Raw genomic sequence first — 17551 nt, forward strand, 5'->3', positions numbered from 1 at the left:
AAAAATGTGTCTCCCGTTTCCATCTTTTTGTGTTAGATTCAGGTCTTTTTGTGTAGTTTTTGCATTCGCTTACTCAACACCATGCATCGAAAGTAACATCATGTGAATGCCCCGAAAAAATAAAGACATCTGTGCCTGGGCTGCCAACTCTCACGCAATGAGCGTGAGACACACGCATTTGACTGTCTTCACACGCCATACCTTCGATTTCTCACGCTAGAAAAAAATCTAGTTTATCTATCTGATCTCGGCTACCCATTGCGTCGCGCCAACCACTTGCGATCGATCAATTATGCCTTACGCATGCCTAAACAGGCAGAGAGGTGTTCCCTTCTGTACACACTCCCCTATGGTAGGTGGCGCATCTAATGATGCTGCACTCGCCGGAAATTGGATAATTGCCTACCGTCAATTTAGAGGAAGAGGAGGGAGAAGAAGGTATCCGAGTTGAAGACGAGTGTCTCAGACAGGTTTGTACATATGCATGCCAATGTGTGGTGTTACTGGCGTAATTATGAACTTATATAAAGTTTCTTAATCGTTTTAGCCTATAAGTATTGTGAGAATATTTAATGCCATATCGAGAGCTGTGTACTAGGCATGATAAATCATTATAGGCCTACTGCCGTGCCACAGCCTCTATCTTCCCCAACAAGCAGCACGGGAGAGCATCTCCTTAGCACACGTTTATTAAGGCACATTTTTAGTTTGTTTACTGTATGTTATCATACTTTATGACTTTATTTGAAGCCATACTGGAAATGTTGTAAAATCAAGCAAGTAAGAGATAATATTACAAATGCAAGAAGAGCCATTAGCCACCATACCTATTGTTTATTTACAGGGTATTTATTTTTAATTATTTATGATGTATGTAATTGCTCAGTTAAAGTAAATAAAGCATGGTCACCTGTAATATCAAAGAACTTGACCGTTTTGCTGTAGGCCTGCCTACCACTCAGAGCAGGTAAGATTGAGAATAAACACAAGAAACTTGTCCTCCAAGAAAAGGCATGTTGTTGTGACTGCGTAGATTTATTAAACCAACATGACTATTTGAATTTTTTCAAAGGTAATATGTCCCGAAGGGTAAGACCACTGGCAGGACAAAAGTGGAATATTTTATTTTGACAGTCCAGCAAAGCCAGAAAAGGCAGACAGGACAGACAGAACAACAGACAGAAGAGCAACAAACAGGGCAGACAGAAGAGCAGGTCTATAGGGCTACAGGAACATTGGCAGTCATCTGTAGTTTTCTAGTGTGGGGGCTTTTAAGCCAAAACTTGGTGCTTTTGTTGGCCAAAAGCTGAAGGCCTGGCAAGTCAGGGTGTGTAAGAATGTAGGTATGGCACAGCAGGCCACTCCAAAAATCCACCAGAATGCAGGAACATCTACTAAATCCAAAATCTCAACACCCCCCCCCCCCCCCCCCCCCCCTTCATTGTCCATCTCCAGCTGGACGACCCACAAACAAAACACCAGAATGCAGGGGGACAAGTGAATATCAAACTGAATACAAAATTCCCACTTACTGCGTGGTGTGCGGAAAAATTTTGCCGTCGACCCCCCCCAAAAAAAAATCTCACTCCAAGGAATTTTGAAAAGTTGGTAGCCCTGTCTGTGCTGTAGCCAATCAGAAGCGAGTATGTGAGGTTCTGTAAAGACTTTCCATTTTTAGTTAATATTAGTTATTAATGTAAATACGGAGGTGATTACAGAAAATCGTGGTCGAGAAATTCGGATTATTTCTCGATAATTACCTCGAGCGACTCGGCAAAATGGCAGCCGATCGCGTTGTCATCGTAAGTGAGGAAGAATTACAAATGATGAAAGAAAATGCTGTTCCTAAAAGCACTAAAGATGCGACGAAGTTTGGTCTAAAACTATTCAAAGGTAACGTGGAGTCGTGATTTATTTTATCGATTTCAAAACGAAGTGTTTTATGTGAGTCGGCGTAGATAACATTTGCATACCGCTTTTGAAAATTGAAATAAATTATTTTTTAATACGATTTAATGTTTTTTTTTAATAATCACTTATGTATTTATCCCAAAACGATTATCTGCCTCAGGCTCAGTGAATATCGGTAAAGAATAATCTCGACTTCATCTCAGTTATTATTTAAATAATATTGGCGACCTTTTTTTCATGGTATATCAGATATATTCCATTCAGCTAGCATGATACTGAACAAGTCAAAGACGAGTAGCTGAATATGTGATGTACCAAAAAAAAAAAAAAGCCAGCCAATATTTTTTTTTTCATTTCCGGTTGAGAGTACGTCGTGCGTGTTCTGGCTGCCGCTTCTCACCGGAGCTTCTTTATTTTATTTTATTTCTTTTTCTATTTGTTTTTCCTGTGTGTTTGTGTAGTTTGATGTTTGTTTGAGTGTTTTGTCTGCCGGTTGTGCTGTAGCTCCGGACCTAGTTTGGGCGTCAGTTCCTTCCAGGCCTTGGTTCGCCGTGGGCGATGCCTGCGCTCCCAGCTCTGGACTGCAGTGAGCTCGTTGCTCATTTTCATCATAGTTGTCCAGCGCTCTGCGCTTTAACGCTTGGCATGATGTTCCGAGCGATGTTGCTCGGTGGTGTCGCAGCGGCTGTGCAGTCGGTTTGGGACACACCAGCGCTCTGCGTGGCGGAGCTTCTCTGCTCGCTTTGTGGATCCATGGCGTGGTGTTGAGCGATGTTGCTGACGGCGTCACGGCGGCGGTGCTGGAGATGTGGGACTTGTTTTTGTGCGCCTTTTGGTGGGACTGTGGCTGCTACACCACGGGAATTACATCCTGACCCCTACTTGGTGGACTTTTTACTTTTTATTTATTTATTTATTTTCCTTTGTTTATAATTGTAAAGCGTCCTTGGGTTTTTTGAAAGGCGCTATATAAATTTAACTTATTATTATTACTATTATTATTATTATTACATTCCTTTTGGGTGTTCAACGCGCCTTTCTCTTTCAAAATTCTCTCAAAATCTTCCGTATTTAATGAAGCAAATCTGGTGGCCATGTTTGTTTACAAATTATCACAGTCGCTCACTGGCATGGAAGTTTTACATCTCCGATGTGTAACGTCGTGTTGTCTTGACAACCATGCAATATCGTAAACCATATTCAACACTCATTCATTTCAGCGCTTTAGAATATGTATCATAGTTTTAGCGCTTTATAAATAAATATTATTATGATTATTATTATTATTCTCCATTGGGTAGAGTGACATAATACACGTAGGATAAGCGATATGCTAACAATATTGCATGCTATCAAACCAAATGAATGAAACCTGCTAGAAGGGAATAGAACATGCTTTTATGCCATCGGAAAAGTGTTCTGTATGTCGAATAATCACCGATATTCACCTCACCTCTGGCAAATAATTGGTAAATATTCATGTGTTTTTGATTTGTGAATGTTTTCACATTTCTGATGTGCGGTCGCGATTCTGGTTTTGTTAACATGTTTTATACTTGTTTTTGCCACAGTGATTTTAGGAGACCAATTTTCCAATTTACTAAGGAGTTCTAAAAGGTAAATTAATTCACCGACATGACACAGCTGTGTAAGATGTCATAATTATGATGTGACTAATATGCTAGTATTTGAAAAGAGGTGTTTGTTTGTACAGTGGTGCTTGAAAGTTTGTGAACCCTTTAGAATTTTCTATATTTCTGCATAAATATGACCTAAAACATCATCAGATTTTCGCACAAGTCCTAAAAGTAGATAAAGAGAACCCAGTTAAACAAATGAGACAAAAATATTATACTTGGTCATTTATTTATTGAGGAAAATGATCCAATATTACATATCTGTAAGTGGCAAAAGTATGTAAACCTTTGCTTTCAGGATCTGGTGTGACCCCCTTGTGCAGCAATAACTGCAACTAAACGTTTGCGGTAACTGTTGATCAGTCCTGCACACCGGCTTGGAGGAATTTTAGCCCATTCCTCCGTACAGAACAGCTTCAACTCTGGGATGTTGGTGGGTTTCCTCACATGAACTGCTCGCTTCAGGTCCTTCCACAACATTTCCATTGGATTAAGGTCAGGACTTTGACTTGGCCATTCCGAAACATTAACTTTATTCTTCTTTAACCATTCTTTGCTAGAAGGACTTGTGTGCTTAGGGTCATTGTCTTGCTGCATGACCCACCTTGTCTTGAGATTCAGTTCATGGACAGATGTCCTGACATTTTCCTTTAGAATTTGCTGGTATAATTCAGAATTCATTGTTCCATCAATGATGGCAAGCCGTCCTGGCCCAGATGCAGCAAAACAGGCTCAAACCATGATACTACCACCACCATGTTTCACAGATGGGATAAGGTTCTTATGCTGGAATGCAGTGTTTCCCTTTCTCCAAACAAAGCACTTCTCATTTAAACCAAAAAGTTCTATTTTGGTCTCATCCGTCCACAAAACATTTTTCCAATAGCCTTCTGGCTTGTCCACATGATCTTTAGCAAACTGCAGACAAGCAGCAATGTTCTTTTTGGAGAGCAGTGGCTTTCTCCTTGCAACTCTGTCATGCATACCATTGTTGTTCAGTGTTCTCCTGATGGTGGACTCATGAACATTAACATTAGCCAATGTGAGAGAGGCCTTCAGTTGCTTAGAAGTTACCCTGGGGTCTTTTGTGACCTCGCTGACTATTACGTGCCTTGCTCTTGGAGTGATCTTTGTTGGTCGACCACTCCTGGGGAGGGTAACAATGGTCTTGAATTTCCTCCATTTGTACACAATCTGTCTGACTGTGGATTGGTGGAGTCCAAACTCTTTAGAGATGGTTTTGTAACCTTTTCCAGCCTGATGAGCATCAACAACGCTTTTTCTGAAGTCCTCAGAAATCTCCTTTGTTTGTGCCATGACACACTTCCACAAACGTGTTGTGAAGATCAGACTTTGATAGATCCCTGTTCTTTAAATAAAACAGGGTGCCCACTCACACCTGATTGTCATCCCATTGATTGAAAACACCTGACTCTAATTTCACCTTCAAATTAACTGCTAATCCTAGAGGTTCACATACTTTTGCCACTCACAGATATGTAATATTGGATCATTTTCCTCAATAAATAAATGACCAAGTATAATATTTTTGTCTCATTTGTTTAACTGGGTTCTCTTTATCTACTTTTAGGACTTGTGTGAAAATCTGATGATGTTTTAGGTCATATTTATGCAGAAATATAGAAAATTCTAAAGGGTTCACAAACTTTCAAGCACCACTGTATGTATGATGATCCATACATCATGACAAATCACTTTCAAAACTGTGTCCGTCTTATTACGTGATGATGTTATATGGTATGGAGCATGCCAGACCCTCAGTGGGAGGCTATTTATAATCAGTTTCCTCCCTTTGCATAATGGTTAGTGTCTACACAGCTACAAAACTAACCGCATCTCTGGACACCAAGTCAACAAATTATATAAATAACATTGCAGAAAAACATGATACAATAAAAAAAAAATCATCAGACATTTTCATTTCAAATGAAACCTGTTGTACATCTCGATGGCAGGTATTCATAAGAATGAGAGTGAGAGTGCAAGCGAGAGTGAGAGAGCGTCTGCGCTGGTCTGATGAAAGTAGCCACCTGCCAGCAGGGTCTCCATCTGCTCGCCTTCCTCTGCCAAGAAGCGCAGGAGGGCCTCGGGCATGCGGAGAGCAGCGGATAAATATATCCCTCCACTCTCCGCCTGCCCACGGGAAGCCTCCGGCAGCCTGCTACGCTGACTTACTCTGGCCCTAAAGATGCCGCACACCTGAAAGGAGTACTCATGATAGCAGGGACTAAACAGCATAGAGAATGTTTAAAGCAGTTATTACCTGGGTGCTCAGGGGAGCCCATGTCAACACCATATATACGAGGGGACGATTCCTGGAGCGCTAGACTGGAAAATGAACACCTGGGGAACAAACACACTCATTCATAAACATATACAAATACATTTCACATATATACACTCAGTGACCACTTTAATAGGAACTTGTTCTTGAGTCTAAGATCCCTGTTCTTGGCTGGAAGGAGGGGAAATCAATGTGCTCTTCTGCTGTTGCATGCTGAGATGCTTTTCTGCTCACCACGGTTGTAAAGAGTTGCTATGAGTTGCTATAGACCCTTTTCACTCACGTGACCTTCGTAAACGCGACCACCATTTTGGACATGAAGAAATAACGGTTTATGGCACAGACCCTTTCGGTTCTCGCTCATCTCGCTGCTACAATGACTGCTTAGACTGCAACAATAATACCTAACACACATTTAAGTATCCGTCGTAAAGACGTGAAACTCGTTGAGTGACGAGTGTGTTCATTGATAAGCTAACACAATCTAAAAGTAGACATACCATCACACTGCCCTGGCGCTGTGTACAGTTTACCTTCTTTGGTTTGTGCACTCGCTATTTGCCATTACTTTCTCCAACCCAGTGTTCGAACTATGCCGATATTTTCGGGGGGTCCCTTTTTTTCCCTTGGGGGGGTGCTTGCGCTTGCGCTTGTCTCAGAGCGCGGATCTCCAAACACATGAGAAGCCTATCTTACGCACATATCACGCGGACTCCACACCTCCACACACGCATCGCGTCTGAAGTCATAACTCATCAGGGGAAATCGTGTCCACATTGGCATGTTCAAAAAACAATCTCGCGTCAACAATGATACCACACGCAAGAAAAAAAAAACAGTCATGCTACTCAACACATCTGATCCACAGCAGCACCAAAGCATCACTGGAAATCATGTCAACAACCAATCTTCCATTTCAACACGCGTCAACAAACAAATGGCACCACAAACATGAACGAATCGGTCAGGCTACCGATTCCAAACCCACAGCAGACGAATAATTAAATGCATCTTACCTTAAAGCAGAATCGACCACAAAGGAAGTGTGTTGGCACTGTTGGCACACTTCCTTTCTACTAGTTTGTGTCCCCAACCTGGCAGCAGCAGTCGTTGTCATATCGGTTTATTTTATCTTTGATGTAAACACAACACTTCGGATATGCAAATGCTTCCCGTTACACACGATTGCTATGTCAATAAACATCATTTTGCCAATATTTTAGAGACCATCCATCTTCTCCGTCGGTCAGCATCTGTCGGGATCCGATAAAATGATAAATCTTGCCTTGTGTGTTGATGGTTACTACATCCAGGTGCACAACAATATAATGGCATGATGGAAGTCTTGCTGAAAGTAAAAACTTTCTTTGATGGCTATATTCCTTTCGATGCTTCGCCGTCGTTCCTCGTTGTTGGCTGTGGTAGACTACTGGTAGTTCATGTCCAAAATGGCGGCCGCGTTTGTCGTGACGTCACGTGAAAAGGGTCTATAGCCTTCCTGGCAAAAAAGGCTCGAACCAGTCTGTCCATTTTCCTCTGACCTCTCTTATCAACAAGGCGTTTGTTTCCACCCACAGAACTGTCACTGCTCATTCACTCGATGTTTGTTTTTTGTTTGTCGCACCATTCTGTGTAAACTCTAGAGACTGTTGTATGTGTGTGAAAACCCCAGGAGATCAGCAGTTTCTGAAATACTCAAACCAGTCCATCTGGCTCAAACCAACACCCATGCCACAGTGAAAGAAACCAACACCCATGCCACAATTTTTCCCATTCTGATGTTTGAAGTGAACATTAATGAACTGAAGCTCTTGATTTATATCTGCATGATTTTATGCATCAAGGGATCGGCTGATTACATAACCGCGTCAAACGGCAGGTGGGTGGGTGTTCCTAATAAAGTGGCCAGTGTGAGTGTTCTTCTAAACAATGTCACACGCAGCTCACCTACTAACTGGAAAGATGCTAACTGGCTACTTTCAGCCACATTCATCATCAAGTAAATAAATACTCCAAATGTCCCATAATGTTGTCTTAGCAATTAGCAAACAAGCTGGACGATATCATCAAGGCGTGACTGACTGAGTTAGCTGAGTGCTATCTGGGATGTGATACTTCATTAAAAGGTCCAGCTTGGAAATAGATGAGATGAAATCTCACTCCCAGTCTGAATTAAGAATGAATTCTGTAAGGCTAGACGCTGAAGTGATGCTAAATCAATGCTAGCTTTGTCTGATTTGTAAAGCTAATGAAAGGAAAGGTAAAGGATATTTGATGTCTACATGACTCACGGTTTCTTGAGTCCTCCCACATCAACTCTCCTTTAAAATATGACCCCACTTTTGTAATACGTTTTGTAATAACTATAATAACGATGGTATCAACGACGATTTCCAGTATGATTTATCCTTCTCCAACATTTCATGTGACTCTTTTTAAAGATACTGGGGGAAGTGGGTGCTGTATTCAGAGCTGAGTTACATAGAGAGGATTTAAGACTGAAAAATTATCCTGTTGAATTTTCATTGTGTCACTATCCTTTGTATAGACATGAAACGTATAATGAGCTGATCAGGGCTGTCAAGGGATCGGCTGATTAGAGAACTGCATAAAACAACAAGTATATGGGTGTACCTAATAAAGTAGCTGGTATATATACATTATATATATATATGAGTGATTCCACGCTTATGGGTACTGAAATGGGGACATGAACTTATTCACCTAAAACCATTTCTTTTTTTACCATCAGGTCACAAAACATGTAATCTTTAATGAATGATATGTTAAAAGATAACTTTAATTTTCTGAGATGTAATAAAAACATATTTATATGCCAAAGTCAAGCCTATGAGTTCCAAAATGATGTGTGTTACATTACTTCTGTTACGATTGTCCATCTCGCGTCTGTTACAAATTAATTACAATCTAGCTCTATACCATGTTAATCTTATTGAAAGAATGTGTATGTTTATTCTACTACACATGTTTATTAATTATATTTGCTAAAACATCACCTTCCTATGTTTCAAAAAGTAATTCTACATTGTTAAAATTGAGAATATATATGTCCACAACACTTCTGTTACGTTCTGACTTTGGCATATAAATATGTTTTTATTACATCTCAGAAAATTAAAGTTATCTTTTAACATATCATTCATTAAAGATTACATGTTTTGTGACCTGATGGTAAAAAAAGAAATGGTTTTAGGTGAATTTTTAAAAATAAGTTCATGTCCCCATTTCAGTACCCATAAGCGTGGAATCACTCATATATATATATATATATCAGGGCGGCACGGTGGTGTAGTGGTTAGCGCTGTCGCCTCACAGCAAGAAGATCCAGGTTTGAGCCCCATGGCCGGTGAGGGCCTTTCTGTGTGGAGTTTGCATGTTCTCCCCGTGTCCGCGTGGGTTTCCTCCGGGTGCTCCGGTTTCCCCCACAGTCCAAAGACATGCAGGTTAGGTTAACTGGTGACTCTAAATTGACCGTAGGTGTGAATGTGAGTGTGAATGGTTGTCTGTGTCTATGTGTCAGCCCTGTGATGACCTGGCGACTTGTCCAGGGTGTACCCCGCCTTTCACCCGTAGTCAGCTGGGATAGGCTCCAGCTTGCCTGCGACCCTGTAGAACAGGATAAAGCGGCTACAGATAATGAGATGAGATGAGATATATATATATATCAGTTATTCCACGAAATCGAGTCATACATGAGCTGACAGCAGAGTCGGCTATAAGCCATGTATGACGAGATTGAGTGGAATAATTGTTTTATTCTATCCACATTCACTGGATTTTGAGAAACGGAGCATTTTTATTTTTATTTTTTGCAAATTCGATAAATAAAACCTTTATACAAAATGTCTGAAAAAATCGTTTCCCCTTAGAATGTAAACAAATTGGTAGAATGACAAGAGCAATTTGTGAAAAATGCTATCATAATAATTCTTGAAAATTTAAAAAAAAGATATGTTCTTACCATCAAATACTTTTATTCCATATTTTCTTGCTTTTTTTGTATTTTTGGGGTTTTGTTTTCGAGTAGAGTTTTTATTTCATCCTCAGTTGGCCTTGGAGTGGTTTAAGTCCTACCTTGAAGGCAGTCTGTTTCTATCGGGGGGTCACTATCGCGACGGTTCAATTTGGACTGCGGCGTCCCTCAGGGGTCGTGTTTAGGACCTCTTCTTTTTGTCATTTACACATCGAAGCTGTTTAAAGTGATTAAGAATGATCTACCTGAAGCTCATTGTTATGCTGACGATACTCAGTTGTACCTTAGCTTCAAACCAGATTCCAGTTCCTCACAAGAAGAAGCTATAAGTGCTATGGAGCGCTGTATCGAGAATATCAGATGCTGGATGATACATGACAGGCTCATGATCAATGATGATAAGACTGAATTTATACTTATAGGAACGCGCCAGCAGTTAAAGAAAGTAAACTCTGTAAAGGTAACTATAGGGAACGAATTGATTGAGCCTAGCTCCAAAGTAAATAATCTTGGCTGCTGGCTGGACTCAAACTTGGGTATGTCAAAACACATTACGAACATCTGTAAAGCAGCTTTTTTCCATCTACACAATATAAGACGCATAAGGAAGTACTTGTCTAAAGACTGTCTAGTTACCTTCGTTCATGCCTTTATTACAAGTAGGGTGGATTATTGCAATAGTTTGCTGTATGGTCTCCCTAAAGAGCAGATCGCCAAATTATAGCGTATTTAAAATGCAGCTGCAAGGTTAATACTGGATGTTGGCAAATATTCACACATCACTCCGTCGTATCAGTTGCATTGGCTACCCATACACTATCGTATCCAATTCAAAGTACTTTTAATTACTTTCAAAGCCAACCATGGCTTCGCACCATTATATATTTGTAAGCTTATCAACATCAAGGACAAATTGTCATACAGCCTGAGATCGAACAATGGTATTCTACTTAAGCGTCCCAATGGCAAGATGAGAACAACCCTTGGCGCACGTTCCTTCACAGCCTCAGCACCAACGTTATGGAACAGTCTTCCAGTGTCAGTTAGGAACATAGAATTACTGACTGATTTTAAGAGAGCATTAAAGACGTATCTGTTCAAGCAAGCTTTTACTTAATTTTATAAATCTTATTTTGTTTGTATTATGTATGGTTTTATGAGAGTCATATAGGTATATTTTGTAATTGTTTATGTATTTGGATACTTTTATATATATATTTATATTTTAATGGAACATGTAAATATTTTTCTTGACTTTGTAACCGAATTGTAAAGCACTATTGATCTGCCATTGCTAAATAGCGCTGTATAAGTAATAAATTATTATTATTATTCATTATTATTATTCAGCAACACGCGCCGCCATTTTGTTTTTCTCTACTCACGGTATATGAGCTGATAACCTGGTAGTAGAGTAGCCAATCAGAGCGTGTGATTGCTCATATCCAGTGAATATGGATAGAACACACACACACACATATATATATATATTTTTTTTTTTTTTTTGAACAAGCCCTACATGTGCTCAGGTGCTGGTTAAATATGACATCTCTAAGGTTTTGATGTCAAAAACATTTCAATTCAGAGAAAATGAGGAACCTTGACCCTAAAACTGTTGTTGTTTTTCCTTCCTCTTTTCGTTTTATTTTTTTCTCATTGTCATCTATGTAGAGTTGCCGCCTCACAGGTCCAGACTGTCCAGCCACAGTTCTGGTTCGATCCTGAAACCTGTGAATGCACAGATTTCTCCGGTTTCCTCCATATTCCCAAAAACATAACAGAAGGTGGACTGGTGACTCTAAATTACTCCTAGGTGTGAATAATTGGGTGAATATGTATATAAATATTGTGTGTGTGGGAGGTGTGTGCGTGTGTGTGCATGGTGTTCATGTATCCCTGCCGTTCACCCAATGTTCCCAGGATAACCCTTGGTTTACGCTTAGAGAAGACAAATGAATGATTCCTTGTCATCATTCTTTAAATTGCACATAAGTACACACAGCTTATAACTTGTTTGGCTCTTCAACAGGACCCAGCATAGGGGTCATTATCCAGGTGTGATGGATTTAAACCATCACTACACAACATTGTTCTTACTAGGCAACCGTATTTATCTTCATTTTCAACATCGTGCACTTTCAGTTTATTTTATGCATGGACTTTTTAAAAATAGCCTGTGATATTTGAACCCAGTCAGCACCAGACCGCCTTATGATCTGGACTGGATGCAGTTATATCCAGTGCAACACTAGAAAAAGGATAATCACATAACAGGTACAAAGCACAGCTGTCTTCCTCAGGAAGTCCTGCTCATAACCCACTAGCTAATAGAAGCAAACAACTGTTTAACGAATGAAATAACAATAGTTATCATCCATCCATCCATTATCTGTAGCCGCTTATCCTGTCCTACAGAGTCGCAGGCAAGCTGGAGCCTATCCCAGCTGACTATGGGTGAGAGCCGGGGTACACCCTGGACAAGTCGCCAGGTCATCGCAGCACTGATACATAGAGACAAACAACCATTCACACTCACATTCACACCTACTGTCAATTTAGAGCCACTAATTAACCTAACCTTTGGACTGTGGGGGGAAACCGGAGCACCCAGAGGAAACCCACGCAGACACGGGGAGAACATGCAAACTCCACACAAAAAGGCCCCTGTTGGCCACTGGGCTCGAACCCAGAACCTTCTTGCTGTGAGGCGACAGTGCTAACCACTTCAGCCCCTTCCCCATAACCAGTTACGAAAATAATTGTGTGTTTGAAAAAAGTAGATACATCATTCATTATATGAGAGGATAAATAAGCAATGTTAATTCTTGCTATGAGGCAACAGTGCTAACTACTACACCACCGTGCCGCCCTTACAGTCAATTTAGAGCCACCAATTAGCCTAACCTGCATGTCTTTGGACTGTAGAGGAAACCGGAGCACCTGGAGGAAACCCACACAGACATGGGAAGAACATGCAAACTCCACACAGAAAGGCCCTCGCCAGCTGCTGGGCTCGAACCCAGAACCTTCTTGCGGTGAGGCAACAGTGCTAACCACTACACCACCGTACCACCCCCAATAGTGATCAATTTAAGTTATTACAGATCAGATACAGAGCCATTTTCTCACTAGGCTTCATCCATCCATCCATTATCTGTAGCCGCTTATCCTGTCCTACAGAGTCGCAAGCAAGCTGGAGCCTATCCCAGCTGACTATGGGCGAGAGGCGGGGTACACCCTGGACAAGTCGCCAGGTCATCGCAGGGCTGACACAGAGACAAACAACCATTCACACTCACACCTACGGTCAATTTAGAGCCACGAGTTAGTCTAACCTGCATGTCTTTGTGGGGGAAACCGGAGCACCCGGAGGAAACCCACGCAGACACGGGGACAACATGCAAACTCCGCACAGAAAGGGCTGGGCTTGAACCCAGAACCTTCTTGCGGTGAGGCAACAGTGCTAACCACTACACCACTGTACCACCCCCAAGTCATTACAGATCAGATACAGAGCCATTTTCTCACTAGGCTTCATCCATCCATCCATTATCTGCAGCCGGTTATCCTGTCCTACAGGGTCGCAAGCAAGCTGGAGCCTATCCCCGCTGACTATGAGCGAGAGGCAGGGTACACCCTGGACAAGTCGCCAGATCATCACAGGGCTGACACATAGAGACAAACAACCATTCACACTCACGGTCAATTTAGAGCTACCAATTAGCCTAACCTGCATGTCTTTGGACTGTAGGGGAAACCGGAGCACCCGGATGAAACCCACGCAGACACGGCGAGAACATGCAAACTCCACACAGAAAGGGGCTTGAACCCAGGACCTTCTTGCCGGCCCTCACTAGGCTTCATATTCATGGTCATTTTCACCGCAGTTTCAATTTCAACATCATGCATTATCCTTGAAAAAATTCTGCTGGGCGGCACGGTGCTGTAGTGGTTATCGCTGTCGCCTCACAGCAAGAAGGTCCGGGTTCGAGCCCCGTGGCTGGCGAGGGCCTTTCTGTGCGGAGTTTGCATGGTGTCCGCGTGGGTTTCCTCCGGGTGCTCCGGTTTCCCCTACAGTCCAAAGACATGCAGGGTCCAGGGTGTACCCCGCCTTTCGCCCCTAGTCAGCTGGGATCGGCTCCAGCTTGCCTGCGACCCTGTAGAACAGGATAAAGCGGCTAGAGATAATGAGATGAGATGAGATGAGATGAGATGAGATGAGATGAGAAAATTCTGCTGGATTCAAACCCCTTATGATTTGGATCTGGACGCATCTTATGTAAGTGTATAAAAAAGGATAATCACATAACACACACGCACACCTGTTGATGCATCTCTTCAACATGCTTTTTATTCAAGCCTTAAATCCAGAAGCTGATCTGATATCAGACTGAAGTTTAGAAAGCATGCAAAAATCATTCGACGAGCAGTTGCTTTTGCACATTTCTTCTGCACTGAGAAATCTTTCTGGAAAAGGTTTTGCACTGATGAATGATGCATGAAGCATCGAACCCAAAATATATATTCCAAAACACTGCAGCATGCAGGGTTGAAACAGATTGCAGGTTGGGTTTGAAATAGGTTCCTGCACAAAACCACAGCGAGAAACTGGTAATCATGGGGATTTCTCAAACTGCCGCATGCTCGAACCTATTACCGGTGCGTCCGCTCGTGCGCCCGGGCTATTTATAGCGCGCGACGTTTCCCCTGCAGAAACTAAACGGAAGAGATGCTCGGTAAACAGCCCACGGAGCTCGAGGGCTTGTTTAAAGGCGGTTATTTGTTTTTTTGGATAAAAGCAGCGACATATTTGAACTTGCAGAAGAGAATAGGGGACTCGATCATCATCCAATACGGTTTAAACATAATATCCATCCATCCATTACATATAATATTATATAATATCATACAGTATATATCGAATTAGACTAGGAAACGTGCATTTGTGTCATTATTAAATCTTAAATGCATTGCTGTTGTTTGTTTGTTTGTTTGTTTGTTTGTTTGTTTGTTGTTCTTGTTTGTTGTTCTTGTTTGCACTAGCCTAATTAACTGATTTTTATTTATTTATTTTTTTTAGAAACTCTATCATGATGCTCCTGTCATTCCTTTAGGTTTGGAAAGAAAAGCGTGTTTTCACACTTACCGAAGTATTGATGATGATGATGATGATGCGTTCCGTTCAAGCCCGTGCGCGCGCGACTGATTAAATAAGCGGACCCGCGACTGCGCTTTGCACGCGCATGATGCCCATGGCCGCGTCCCAAACCACACACTATCCTCCTAAACACTGCGCCCTAGCATCCCGTGTGTGTGTATGTGTGTGTGTGTGAGTGGTAACTATGGTAACCTATAGGGGGCGTATATTTTTGGCACACTGTTTAGTAGGTTAGTATGAGGGTGTTTGGGAGGAAGCCTGTGTTACGTGTTGCTGCTAATGGTGACCACACACACACACACACTATCACAAAGGCGCGTGATAAAAATAGCACAGTGACACAATAGAGACAGCAGCAGGTCCACTTCACATCCTCATGTCCTCAGGAACAGCAGAATTTGAACAAAAAGCACCAACACAGACATTTTTTTTATATCTCATCTCATCATCTCATCCCGCTTTATCCTGTTCTACAGGGTCGCAGGCAAGCTGGAGCCTATCCCAGCTGACTACGGGCGAAAGGCGGGGTACACCCTGGACAAGTCGCCAGGTCATCACAGGGCTGACACATAGACACAGACAACCATTCACACTCACATTCACACCTACGGTCAATTTAGAGTCACCAGCATGTCTTTGGACTGTGGAGGAAACCGGAGCATCCGGAGGAAACCCACGCGGACACGGGGAGAACATGCAAACTCCGCACAGAAAGGCCCTCGTCGGCTACTGGGCTCAAACCCGGACCTTCTTGCTGTGAGGCGACAGCGCTAACCACTACACCACCGTGCCGCCCAGTATAAGACTCATCTCATCTCATTATCTCTAGCCGCTTTATCCTGTTCTACAGGGTCACAGGCAAGCTGGAGCCTATCCCAGCTGACTACGGGCGAAAGGCGGGGTACACCCTGGACAAGTCGCCAGGTCATCACAGGGCTGACACATAGACACAGACAACCATTCACACTCACATTCACACCTACGGTCAATTTAGAGTCACCAGCATGTCTTTGGACTGTGGAGGAAACCGGAGCATCCGGAGGAAACCCACGCGGACACGGGGAGAACATGCAAACTCCGCACAGAAAGGCCCTCGTCGGCTACTGGGCTCAAACCCGGACCTTCTTGCTGTGAGGCGACAGCGCTAACCACTACACCACCGTGCCGCCCAGTATAAGACTCATCTCATCTCATTATCTCTAGCCGCTTTATCCTGTTCTACAGGGTCACAGGCAAGCTGGAGCCTATCCCAGCTGACTACGGGCGAAAGGCGGGGTACACCCTGGACAAGTCGCCAGGTCATCACAGGGCTGACACATAGACACAGATAACCATTCACACTCACATTCACACCTACGGTCAATTTAGAGTCACCAGTTAACCTAACCTGCATGTCTTTGGACTGTGGGGGAAACCGGAGCACCCGGAGGAAACCCACGCGGACACAGGGAGAACATGCAAACTCTGCACAGAAAGGCCCTCGTCGGCTACTGGGCTCAAACCCGGACCTTCTTGCTGTGAGGCGACAGTGCTAACCACTATGCCACCGTGCCCCCCAGTATAAAACTCATATTTCTGTAATTTGGGGAAGGAAACTTGGTTTTCTGCATAATACGGTACGGTGGTGTAGTGGTTAGCGCTATCGCCTCACAGTAAGGAGGTTCTGGGTTCGAGTCCAGTGGCCGGCGAGGGCCTTTCTGTGTGGAGTTTATACGTATGTTCTCCCCATGTCCGCGTGGGTTTCCTCCGGGTGCTCTGGTTTCCCCCACAGTCCAAAGACATGCAGTTAGGTTAATGTTGGGCAGCCTTGGGCTGAAGTGCCCTTGAGCGAGGTACCTGACCCCTGACTGCTCCCTGGGCGCTGTAGTGTGGCTGCCCACTGCTTTGGGTGTGTGTGTGTGTGTGTGTTCGCTGCTTCAGATGGGTTAAATGCAGAGGATGAATTTCACTGTGCTTGAAATGTGCATGTGACATATAAAGGTTTCTTCTTCTTCTTCTTCTTAATACGGTACGGTGGTGTAGGGGTTAGCGCTGTCACCTCAGAGTAAGAAGGTTCTGGGTTCGAGTCCAGTGGCTGACGGGGGCCTTTCTGTGAGGAGTTTGTATGTTCTCTTGTGTCTGTGTGGGTTTCCTCCATAGTTCAAAGATATGTGGTTAGGTTAACATGGGGCAGCCGTGGCCTGAAGGTTGGGCTGAAGGGCCCTTGAGCAAGGCCCCAACTGCTCCCTGGGTGCTGTAGCATGTGTGCTCACTTGTGTGTGCATGTGCGTGTTCACTGCTTCAGATGGGTTAAATGCAGAGGAGGAATTTCACTGTATGTGCTTGAGTGTACGTGTGACAAATAAAGGCTTCTTGGCTTAGCTTCTTCTTCATACATGTATAAGTTTGCATGCAAATGTTTGCACACCCTTATTGTGTGAAATTATGAAACCGTGTGCACTGATATTTCATGCAAATTTTACACCTGAAAAGTAATAACAATGGTCGAATTTGGATGATAAGATATAAATAATGAATTGGAGGAAATGATCTGAGTATGAGTATTT

At 42.8% G+C, this 17551-nt stretch overlaps 1 protein-coding gene across 1 annotated transcript in view; it reads right to left on the reverse strand.

The window, feature by feature from the left end:
* Positions 1-15074, reverse strand: part of LOC132900500 (histone deacetylase 9-B) — a 130633-nt gene extending 115559 nt beyond the window's left edge. The window contains exons 1-2 of the mRNA XM_060942631.1: positions 14994-15074; positions 5833-5912 (exon numbers count right to left, since the gene is read on the reverse strand). Of these exons, the coding sequence (XP_060798614.1) occupies positions 5833-5854 (22 nt within the window). The 5' untranslated portion in view covers positions 5855-5912; positions 14994-15074. The remainder of the gene's footprint in view (positions 1-5832; positions 5913-14993) is intronic.
* Positions 15075-17551: the final 2477 nt, after the last annotated feature.

Source organism: Neoarius graeffei, chromosome 16 (assembly GCF_027579695.1).
Source record: "Neoarius graeffei isolate fNeoGra1 chromosome 16, fNeoGra1.pri, whole genome shotgun sequence".
NCBI lineage: Eukaryota > Metazoa > Chordata > Actinopteri > Siluriformes > Ariidae > Neoarius > Neoarius graeffei.